The sequence below is a fragment of the Carassius gibelio genome, chromosome B9, assembly GCF_023724105.1.
Source record: "Carassius gibelio isolate Cgi1373 ecotype wild population from Czech Republic chromosome B9, carGib1.2-hapl.c, whole genome shotgun sequence".
In the NCBI taxonomy this organism is placed as follows: Eukaryota; Metazoa; Chordata; class Actinopteri; order Cypriniformes; family Cyprinidae; genus Carassius; species Carassius gibelio.
Genome location: NC_068404.1, coordinates 8,958,373 through 8,970,915, shown reverse-complemented (window position 1 = coordinate 8,970,915; position 12,543 = coordinate 8,958,373). Strand labels below are relative to the sequence as shown.

At 36.8% G+C, this 12,543-nt stretch overlaps 1 protein-coding gene across 3 annotated transcripts in view; it reads right to left on the bottom strand.

Moving 5' to 3' along the window:
- Positions 1–12,543, bottom strand: part of st6gal2a (ST6 beta-galactosamide alpha-2,6-sialyltranferase 2a) — a 56,991-nt gene that overhangs the window by 18,839 nt on the left and 25,609 nt on the right. For 2 of the 3 annotated variants that reach the window (XM_052565281.1, XM_052565282.1), the window contains 2 exons: positions 6,030–6,085; positions 2,808–3,801 (listed from right to left, as the gene is read on the bottom strand). In XM_052565281.1, coding sequence (XP_052421241.1) covers positions 2,808–3,732 — 925 coding nt within the window. In that variant the 5' untranslated portion in view covers positions 3,733–3,801; positions 6,030–6,085. Of the gene's footprint in view, positions 1–2,807; positions 3,802–6,029; positions 6,086–6,291; positions 6,609–12,543 lie in introns of those variants that run through there. The other variant, XM_052565283.1, reaches the window with a different exon arrangement.

The following is a 12,543-nucleotide window of genomic DNA, read 5'->3' as shown; positions in this document are numbered from 1 at the left end:
AACTAGTGTTGATAACAGGGTGCCATTTCCCAAACAGAACACTGAGGAAACTGAAAAAACAAAATTTTATTTTAATGCAAAGATGAATGTTCAGGGAAATAATACGGTTTAGAGGAGCTGAGCTGGAGACAGGCTTCTCGTGGAGAGCTCTGGCAGATCTGCTCTTGGCTGTGCTGTGCATATTCTGGCTCGTCCTTGAGTCGATTTGGAGGGCACACTAGGTTGGCACGGCTGATGGGAAATGTTCAGACAAGACAAGCTGAATTTAATAGACAGGCTAAAGGAGATGTGGAGGAACAGAACCTGATCAAAACTGGCCTCAGTCTAAATTAAAATGGAAGGAAAATCAATGCAAGACATACTTGGATATTGTGAGTGAAGTAATCGTTCTACGCTACCTCAGCTGTAACCAGTTCAGTCAACACAGATGCACGCAGATATCACAGGCTGCAGGACTTCAGTGGCAGGGACACTACAGTAGAATGATTTGTTTGGTCTTGGCAAACCTTGTTCCAGCAACATTTAGCCACTAAACAGCCAATGCAATGCAAACTAATGAACTTCTGGATTCCCTCAATGAAGTTTCAAACCTGAAATATGTCTTATAAACACAAAGCTTTTTACTTCACTAGATGTTAATTGATGGACTGGTGTTGCGTGGATTGGGATGTTTTTGGACTCTCATTCTGATGGCACCCATTCAGTGCAGAGGATGCATTGATGAGCAAGTGATGTGATGTTACATTTCTCCAAATCTGTTCCCTAAGAAGAAACAAACCTAACATCTTGGAGAGCTAGTGAGGGGAAGTAAACGGAGCACATTTTCATTTTAGTGTTCAACTATTACTTTAGATGCCGCTTTGCTAAAATGGACAATTAATTTTGCTGAACTAAATTCACCCTAATTGACCCTTTGCAATGGTTTTGATTGACAGTCAATCTGACCAATCAGAATGCCAAATCTGCCATTTTGTCCAACAAACAAATCAGACACGAAAGCAGATTAACTTTGGTGAATTTAAATCTTAGAAAATCTTGTGTACATCGATGTTTATTTTGTGCTTTAAGTAAATACTAGAAGATGGTCGGTTCGTTTGTGCCGCTTGAGTGATCCATGACGACATGTTAAAGAGCCACAAAACAGAATTTATTGTTTGAATTTCTTAAATGACATAATTTGAAAGCCGGGACCTTGTATTATACCAGATGTGATCTGCTCGGTCTTGTCTGCCGGTGTGTTTTCAGTTTCCTCTTTGCTCCGTGATGTATTTTTCACTGCGTCAGAACATGATGTGTAGTGTTTTTCTCCTTTCCGATAATCCGTCTCACTCAAATGTATGTCAATACAGAATAAAAATATGTCTCTACTTAACATAACTTTAAATACAGTTTAATGGACTAAGAGAAAAATCTGGCAAAATAAAAATAATAGGAGCTAGTTATCTCTCACCTTTATAACAGCAACTAATAGGCTAACATACACAGATGCTACTAGCTCGTTCATAACAATAGCAGTAAAATATAAATATTGAAGGAAAAGAAATTGTCCCACAGGGAAATTTTGTGATATTTAGTGCAATTTTGAAGCGAGACAGAGCGAGAGGAAGCCCTCGAGTACAAGTACAAATGTAATTAGAATCGTGATCGAAAAGATGGTTTGAAATCATCGACTCCACAAATGACTGTGAAACTATTCATCTCATCATCACCAAATGCCTTCATGAGACGACAGAGTCACCATTATCCTGGAGAAACAACAAAAGCTCTGCCATCCCCATGGAAACCCGTCCTCTGTGCCCACTACCGCTCTGCCACCATAGATGCCAGAGCTGGAAAAATCTGGGCTCTGTGTGCTCTGTGATGCTCGTGATTATGTAACCGTAAAGGGCATTGGCATCCCACTGACCCTTTCAGAGAAACTGGCATCACCAAGGAAACAAAAAACCACCAAGTGAAGAGAATGAGAGTGAGAATGGTTCCTTGACCCAACCAAAAACAAGGCCTCTCTTCACAGGCCAGTTCCACATCATGAGGAGACTCTTCTGCAAAGACTAAAAACGAGGAGCGATAGAAAAAAGCATAGAAAAAAAAAAATCAGGAAATATTGAGCAACAATTTCAATAATAGCTATTGACTTTGAAATCTGACTGGATAAGTGACCTCCAAAACAGCCAACAGCAGTCAGGCTAATTAACTATATAACTAGAGAGAATAATTGATCATTCCAGTCTACCATTTTATAAAATCAATAAGCACGAATAAACCACTTCTAAAAATCTGAACGGTACTGATAAGCTGTATCAGTGATAAGCATTTCATTCATTATTTTAATGGAAGTAATCACATAAGACAGACATTAGATTTCAATACTATTCTGAAAAAAAATATACCATAAAAAAAAAAACAATGCTTCTGGTGAAATTAGTTATCACAAGATCATTAAATACAGTATATGCTTTAAAATATACTAAATATTTAAAATGCATGTTAATATCCAGATTTTGCAGAGTTACTGGATTTCTATTTTTAAGGATTGATGAAAAAAAGAAGGCACAAATGTAAAATGTGAAAAATAAATTGTTTTTGTTCAATTAATCCAAGTTATTATTTAGCCTCCTTTTGTATTATTATTATTATTATTATTTGTATATAATGTATATATATATGTATTGTTTTATGTAATCATAATACTAAAAAATATTTTTATTGTTATTCTTATTACTACTACTACTACTACTACTACTACTACTACTACTACTACATTAGGCAAAAATATATTTATTATTATTTAAATAAATAAATCTCACCAATCTCCTTGCCAAGTCCCGAGTGAAGCATGGCTCCAGCAGAGGTGACCACAGCGCAGGTCTGGAAGCCAGGCCCATACAGCTGGCTTAAAGGTAAGGCAGGTACAATCTTCTGCCAGCCTAATTTGAAGAAAGGCATCTCGGCCCCATCCAAAGTTCGAACCTTCTCCCCCTTCTTCAGCTCACACAATACCTGTTGGCCGCTCTGTTGTGCCTTCCGGTGCCCCCTGTAGGCCACGCCGTGTTTATTATTATTCAGATAGTCTTTCATAGCGGTCTGCAGGCGAGGACTTAGCATGCCCACGGACAAACTCCCTTTCCACAGGCTGCGCACGACAGATTTTGACCTGGGAACGTAGTACTCATCCGGGTCAGAGTCTTCATGCCTAGCCACCCGTTTAGTCGTCCTCCTCCTGCTGTCATCTGCCTCCTCCTCATCTTCCTCTTCCCCTCCCACCACCTCTTCCTCGTCCTCTTCTTCATCCTGTTGTCGGGAATCTTGATTATACTCTTGTCTCTCACGGATGCGACTCACAGCGGCTGATCTGGAGCCCAGGTCCTGGGTGCCGAATGCAGACCAGGCCGCCAGGCTCTGAGGGTCGGGATAGGGGTAGGCCTCCTGGCTGAGCGGACTGGGCTGGGGGTCGGCGCTGGGATTTTCCTCCAGGCTTTGCTCCTGTTGGGTATTGCTGGAGACTGGGGGGGTTGAAGAGGTGCCAAGCACCAAATGGGTGGCCATAATGGTGCGGGGGTTGCCCTGCAACGAGGTCAGGCGGCGTGTGTCCGTATAGGAGAGGGCGGCCGCTGAGTGTGGGTCGTCCACTCGGGACTCCATGAAGTAGGAGAGGAACGCCAGGAACAGCAGCACCCAGACCAGCATGAGGCCGAGGGCCAGCCGTCGCCACTGTTTCAGACTGGACTTCATCTTTCAGAAGTCCTCTCGGCCACACGCCGCTGCACTCCAGACCCAACTGGAGAAGGGTCAGCAGGAGGCCTACAACAGGACGGGAATAGTTAACCTCGTAACACAATTTCTGATTCAGATCACTAGCTTTGAAAAGATCTGAAGTTGACTACTACAATATTATAAACACAAATTGTCATTTTTAATGGATTTTCTTAATCAAAATTAAGAACTTTTAACTCTGGAGTTAATTTGAGGTTACATTACTTTTTGATTGGGCTGTGCAAATAAATCGCATGCGATTGTCATGCGCCTCTATTCAGTAAAGCCAGTTCTGTGATTAGTAGTAAATCTCCATCACAGGCATTCATAGAGCGGTAGTTCACTGACAATTAGTCAATGTCGCATTCATAATCACAGATGAATTGCATTTGATTATGAAGGCGATTATGAACTACGACTCGTGTATTGAATGCCGCTCAATCAGAAAGCAGGTGATGGTGATTTACTACTAATCACGGGACCAGCTTTACTGACGAGATGCACAAGACAAATGGCATGCAATTATTTTTACAGCCCTACTTTTTGATTACTTTTTCATTTTGGCAGGGCTCAACTTGTATATTCTTCTTTTACAAAACTAAATGCCCTTTCACAACAAAAGTGAAATAAATATGCCTGAAATTTAAATGTTATATCTGTACAGTAGAGAGTGAAGCTCGAATTGCATAAATGTGACGCAGGAGAAGAAAGTTCAACACTACACAGCAATAACAAAAATGAAACACAAGTGTGTCATCTTTTGCTCAATATGGTTGAACTGGTTCAGTAGCAAAGACATTAATTTTTGTATTTAACATTTAATTATTGCAGGTTTGTATAATACTCAATTTGCATTTGACTTATTAATTTTGAGGAATACTGAACCTGTTTTTGTGCAGGTGAGGTAAGTAAAAGCTAAAGAGATATTTAGCCCAATACTACAGTAACATTGTTCACACTGCACACACAACACCTCTGCACTTAAACATGATTTCTCTCAACATGGCAACATGAGAGCTGTCAGTCAAGACATGGGAAACAAAGTAACTGGGGTTACTTATTTGAAAAACTCACTCAGATATTTCCTTCTAAATAAAAAAAAGTTATGCATTACTTTACTAGTTATTTAAAGTAATCTGATCAAGTAACGCATATATGACTCCATATATATATATATATATATATATATATATATATATATATATATATATATATATATATATATATATATATATATATATATATATATATGACGGGAAATAAATATATGAAACCATGTTTACCCATTGTCATTCGCTAGTGCATGAAGTTTTTATTATTTTACATTACATTACATTCATTACAAATGATTAAAGTTGCAAAGTTGTAGTTGCTAACTACTGTAGAACAATGGCTTTTATTAGGTGACTACTTTCACTTGATTTCAAATATCTACAAGTTGTTCAAATATTTTAGTTTAATTTAAAGTATGCACTTGACAAGCTGCATAGAACAGACTTAGTAACTGAGACGGTAACCAATTGTGTCAAAAACAGGAAAGACATTCTCTCATATCAGATTTCTCTTTCCTTTGAGAAGCCAGCCCCCTGAGACCACTCATGGTACACCGTTAGTTTTCTGTATCGTTTCACTATTCTCTAACTGCAGATCTCAATTTAGACCTGAGAACACCTGCTGTCATAACACACTTTCCACTGTCTATTTGTATAAAAAAACTAAAACACAAAAACCACTGTCATGCATATTTGTCAGTCAGAAGAAAACCAAGAAATAATTAATCGAATTAATACTTTTAATTTGAATATGCAATAACATGGTTTATATAGTAAGAAACAATAAAAACAACATTTTAAACATACAGTACAAACATTTTAACTAAATGAATGTTGCTTTTTCCACATCTAGCCTTATTTTATCCATGCTATTACTTTTTAAATTGAATAAATGCAATTTTAATAGAACAGATTTATGCTGGCTCTAAGCCATTTAAATAAATGCACTTTTTAATCCAATTTAAATAAAATTAAAGATAAGCAAGTAATACAATTATGTCACGTTTTTTGAATGCATAAGCTTTACCTGTTTTTTACCCGTTTCATTTATGTAAGACTGACAGTTATATCACATTAAGGTTATTAGCTTGTTAAATGTTAATGTAAAAACTGTGTAATCCAAATATATACAGAGCAAATCATACCTTCGATCTCCTAACCCGACCCCTAAATACAACCCTCACAGAAGAAAACCAAAACCAACAAAAATAAGACCGCACACACCTCACTGTAGTTCATATTTCCTTGAACCCATTTATCCTCAAACAGTTCGTCTGTCCCTGCAAGACAAAAGAAGACAGCAGTTAGACACAATAACAGTCTTTTGAGTGCAAACGTGACACATCCCTGCTAAAATACTGTTTAAACTAGCATAAGCTGGTTTGATGGTCTAAGACGTTCACATGGCCTCCTTCAGCACAAAAAACAGCTGTAAAAAGCATTTTTTCCCCCGATGAATCATGATGTCACTCAATAAGCAACTAACCAAAGATGCCTCCGGATTTCATGAGTCTCTTCCTTAGAACAAGCACTCACAGACTGGACATTTGGTTTTGGTTTTGTGATGTGCACTTTTTCCAGAGTTTGAAAGAAGAAGTGATGTGGATTCTCCAACTTTAGTACACTTACAGTGCTGGCTGTGACAATAACGCTATTGCTGGTGTGGCGGGAGAAAATAAATCCTCAGTGGTCATCTTCTCAAATAAGAACATCAGTTCTCTGTCCAACAATGGATTAGTGAATGTAAAATCCTTACCAGTGGTGCTTTTAAAGGGAGATAGCATTTGTCCAGTAACTGATAGACTAACAGTCATGAATGTGGAGTCACATGTGGAGTCTGACTAACCAACCAACTGGTATGACAAGGCAGAAACTATGATTCAACACACTTCCTGTGCTTTAGCCTTGCTTCTCTCTTCTACTCATTCACACACACAGATAAGTGTTAATGTTCACAGCGAGGCACAACTAAGCCAGCTGTAGGACAACATCAGACATTAAAAAACTAGACCAACATGAAGCCTGGTGTTGAATTAAAGAGATGTATTACCCAGACATGAAAACGGTTTATTAAGCATGTTCTATGTCAGAAGCACAACGCACTCGCGATACTGGCGGAAGATGTGATTTGGGATGTCATATGGACTATTTTAATGATGTTCTTACTACGTTTCTGGAACTGGGAACATTGCAGTTGCATTTCTGTCTCTGCAGGTCAGAAAGCTCTCGGATTACATATAGATACTGGGCTATATGTATTGAGACATTTTTAAATTTATATATATATATAAAAAAAAAAACCTGAATTGTAATCTAAACATCTGTATTTTCATACAATTGCATAAATAAGTAGGGTATAATATGCTGCACCACAGGCATATCGAGCTGTGTAAATGCGTTCATGTGATTGGCTTATAAGTAAACAATCCCCCACGTGGAGTGCGTTCTTATGATTGGCTAAAACAAAGGGAGATATCTGATTGGTTGCTGATAATTCCATGTTAAAAAAAAAAAAAGCATTTGTGTGTCGAGCCAAGTCAGAGGAGTCTCAAAATTCACACACAAATGCAGGGAAGTTCACAAGTTCACAGACCGCAAGCAGTTTGTAATTCAAGATATATGTGTGAGTTCAACAGAAATACATTTCTGAATCTTGTCCTGTGCATTTGTGAATCTTGAGTGCATTTGTAAATGTTGTTTGCATTTCTGAATTGTGTGTGTATTTCTGAATTTTGTGTGCATTTGTGAATCTTCTGTGCTTTTTACATTTTGTGTGTGTGCATTTGTAAATTTTGTGCGCATTTGTGTATCCTGTGTGTGTATTATGTGTGTGCATGTATGAATCCTGTGTGTGCATATGTGAATGTAGTGTGTGCATTTATCTTTATTGAGACTCTTTTGGCTCCATATGTGTGTGTGTATGTTTTTGAGGAGAGCACAGCAAAGGAGAGACTGAGTGTGACAGGATTTTCACAGCAGTGAAGAGTGAAAGTGTGACGTTGAGAAAGAGATAAAAGCAAAGGTGGAAACGCATTAACTGTTCAATGCTGAAATGCAGGGCAAAATTAATGACAAGGGGACCGACATCATGAAAATAGTGAGTCCAAAAAATTGAGATATGTTGAGGATTCAAACATGTTACTCTGCAGGACACTGCTGTCACTTCTTGAAATGTCAAGCTAACTATATGATCATTTCCTCATATCAGAGGTTGCACGTAAGCCATAACACAGAATATGGTTTGGTTTGATATGTGAAAGAAGTAAAGACCAAATGAAGAATAAGGGTTCCCAAAAAAAAAAAAAAAAGTGTAACAGACATGGTCTGCTTGCCGCACTTCCTTTCGCAGGAGCTTGAGCTGAAACTGACAGACACAAACACACTGTAACAGCAGAAATCTACATAAAACCCGAGTGCAAGTCGATACGACTGGGCCAAGACACTGTAAAAGAAGCGAATAGACAGAAATAGAGAGAACGTACAAATAGAGGGAAGGACATAACAAGGGGCAACGGCAGTGAAAGAGCGGAGAGAAGCGTAGGAGTTACACGGCACATCCTTTACATTATTCATTAGACTCGCAAGACCCATCAAACCGGGTGACTTCCCAGAGCTCTTTCAGGTCATTATGCAAGCCACTCTCTCACACACTAAAACGCACGAGCAAAAACAAACACACACACACACACACCTTATTCCCTAGAAACATCTGCAGTGGCTTCAGACAAATTAATATCATGTGTAGAAGTAGTACAGCACTCATTTTGGAACTGCACTGCAGTTTAGCATGAAAAACCACATGTGCAAAGCTTCATTAGCTGGATCAGTTTAATTTCACAGCTTTAAGCATATAAATACACGTTTCAAAGAAGAGCATTTCAGTAGAATTTTGAACAATAAAGCAAACATTTCATTTTGCAAAGCTCTATACCACAGAAATCTTCAAATATACAGGTCAATACAGCTGCTTCATTAGCACTGAAAGGCATAATAGACAGAGGCAGGCCAATTAAGCCTAAAGCAAAAATGGCAAAGATATGCAATATTTTGTTGTCCTGCCTGTTTATACGCATTCTATTAAGATGTTCCAGATCGATTCGATTTTGATTCTCAATTCTATTTCGATTCTCGTTTCGATTCTCATTTCGATTCCGATTTTCTATACTCGATTCAAGTCAATGAATATAGATTTAATACAAATACTATATGTATAAAAAAGAACAGTGAACTTAAGTTTACAAGTGGGTATTTAATAAAAAGAAATTAAGAGCCACAAACCTATATATTAAACTTTTATTTTAGGTACACTTGGGTACATTAAAACAGAACCCATCTCTAATTTTCAAATGCATACAATTATGTTAAATAAATACAAGTTGGATGCAAGATGAAAAATGCTTTGCTCTTGTCCACAAGATTATGGTCCAAGTGCAAGTCTCGCGGGCCGCACGCATACAATTTACACATTACGTCACCAATACAAACCAACCTGATTTATAATATTATAAATATTATGATATCTAATCGATTAGATACATTGAAATAAATAAATAATTCTACTTACAATAAATAAAACACCTGGTTCTGTGGGGAGCTGAACAATTTTTTTTACATTTTTGAAATTCGGCTCGATGTAGTAACAGCACAATGAAGTTGCGATTGTAACGCCTGTGTTATACTTTCCGCACGAGCAATCCGGACGCAGACACGGCCAGCGTGGACACAGACTTCCATTTATACTTCCGAATTCACAGGCTGAGGGTCCGCTCTGCAACAAACATGTGAACAAACAATTGCCCGGAATTATTGCACATCGCTGTCTTTATATTCTTTTATTTACGGATTAAAGAGGTTCGATTGGCAATGGGCTTCTTCACACTGCCTGAACATGTGCAATTTTGTTTTTGAAGACTACTGACCATGCGCAACTGTCCGCGCCGCCGTCTGCTCAGAGCCTTGGCACACACTCTCTGATGGCGATTTTTACGCCACGCCTACCTAGCGGTCCATAGCAGACTCGCAGACGCAGAAAGTATAAGAGGCTTTAAGATGCAGTCTGTAAGACGCGCACGGGAGCATGACCTGACGCACGACATTGCAGAAAATGTGCGTTCAGAAATGTAGCCTATGCTGATCCAAATATGGAAAGCACTTTCAAATTTAATAATATGAGGTTCTCTCTAGAGATGTTTTGCCACATTTCTTCAATTAAGAATGATTGCTGCGTAGTATATGGTGTTTCCATTTGCTTGAACTTCTTCAAGTGAGTTGCGGGGCAAACTGAAAATCCTCCTTCACTACTGATACTGCAACTATTCTTTTTTTGTATTTGTTCAGTCGCTGGCATTCTCCACATTATTTTTTTTCTCCCTTTTACCGAACTAATGGCTGTTGATGACTATTTGAATTTAATTCTTGAAGTGCGCGCTATGTGTGTTCGTAATGTTATGTGAGTAAGTCTGCTCATGTCGGAAAATAATTTGTGAAAAACTAAATAATTTCACAAAAACATTAGGCTATAGCTTATATTTCTTTAGTAGCCTACATTTTTTTTTAATTAATGTAAAAAATAAAATTAATTGTAAAACAAAGTTTTTGTGTGTGTGTGTGTGTGTATATGTGTGTTCAGCATATGGTGGGCCGCATTTGAATTTGTGACGGGCCGCGGGTTGAGATCCACTGCTTTAAGCACTGAATGAATGAATGAATGAATGACATGTTCGTTGGTAACATCGCACAAGGCACATAAGAGGGTGACATCTAGTGGAGAAGATGTAATTAGATTAACGCTAATCTTACGTTCAATGTCTGCGGAAATAAATATTGGAAAAAAATCGATTCATGGCCTTTTACGACCACATTTTAAAAAACTATTAATCGAAAAATCTTTTTTATTTTATTTTCTATTTTATATGTATACACATACATACACACACACACACACACACACACACACTTTTTGTGATTTTACACACTTTACTTCAGAAATCATGTAACCCTTTCCATTTAATGGTGATAACAATATTTGTTTTTATATTAGCTAAACAAGCAAACTTATCCTTGACTATATCTAATCAAACAAAATAAGTGGCATCAACGCTATTGATTATTACATCAACATATCATTCAGTATTCAGTACCATGGACTGCACTGATGAACCACAGTGTGAACTGTACTAAACTGTAAAGGTTAGCCAGTCAGAATTATTTTATATATTATCAAGGGCTGGCGATAAATCGTCATATAAAATAAAATATATGTTGATAACAATAAGCTCTCAACATTTTTACTCTATATGGATTAATCGCACAGTCTACACAACAAAAATAAACGAGATGACAGTAAAACAGTCACAGTTTCATTTGAGAAAAACTACCATAAAATAAATGCTTTAACTCAAAGACCTTCATGAAAAGCAACCAAAATAAAAGTCTGCTTTAACTTTAAGTTATAACAGAAATATCTTACTACAGTATACCAAAAAGTACTTCTCATAATAATAATAATAATTATTATTATTATTATTATTATTATTCTTATTATTATCATCATTATTAATAATTTATTGTTTTCATTCATACAGTTCTGTAAAGCAGCATATTATTGGACAAAAAAATAAAAATGTGATGTAAATGAAATAATTGAATATTCATACATATACATGTATAATATATGTATATATGTACACACACACAGTGTTGGTGGATATGGTCATATTTCAAATCATCATATCGGCCCGTGAGATTTACAATAGACAATATTATCGTGCATGGGTGGAGCAAGAGAGAGACTTTTTGTTCTTTTCATAGCATAACTATTTGGTGTTTTAAACCATGTAGGTGGTGTTATTTTAATGGGATTAACAAAATATAACTTGTGGTAAACAAACACTTTGAAAAAACAAACAAAAAAAAACAAAAAACACATCAAACCACAATTATAACCAGTAGACAGCAGCAGAGGAGCACGTATTGGCTTATTAGTCATTGATTTCTACTTTTGTTCTATATTCCCGAAATTATAAAAATCACTAATATAAATATTAAATCAAGAAAACAGATTTTTGTCAGAGTTTCAGAATTTTGTCAGCCCTGAGATTATGTTTTATATTTATATATATATATATATATTTATTTATATATATATATATATATATATATATATATATATATATATATATATATATATATATATATATATATATATATATATATATATATATATATATATATGGCATATCACTCTCACTTTATATATGTATATATATATTAGGTATACAGGGTGATATGGCCATATATATTATATAATCTCAGGGCTGACAAAATTCTGAATGTATACACACACACACACACACACACACACACTATTGTCACTGTGCTAAAAATACCTTTCTAATACTAAAGATTTATTCCTAAATCTACAGTAGCAGAAACTGTCCATTTCATTGTGAGGGTCAAAGGGCAAGAGCAAATCACACTTCTGGCGGTCCCACAGAAATCTGTTAGACCATTTTATTCTCCCACGCTGACAAACCCACAAGCGTTTCATCAATTTCACCAAAGACAACGTTTGCACTTGAGGCTTGTTCTGTCCTTGTGGAGGGCAATCAATATACAAGATGAGAAGCAAAAGTGAGAACAGAATAGATAAGGAAGGGATTTCTGAGCAGACAACCTTGAGACTGCCGGTCTCAATTCAGTCCGTCTCTTGGTGACCCTGTTTCGCGTTTACAGTGCT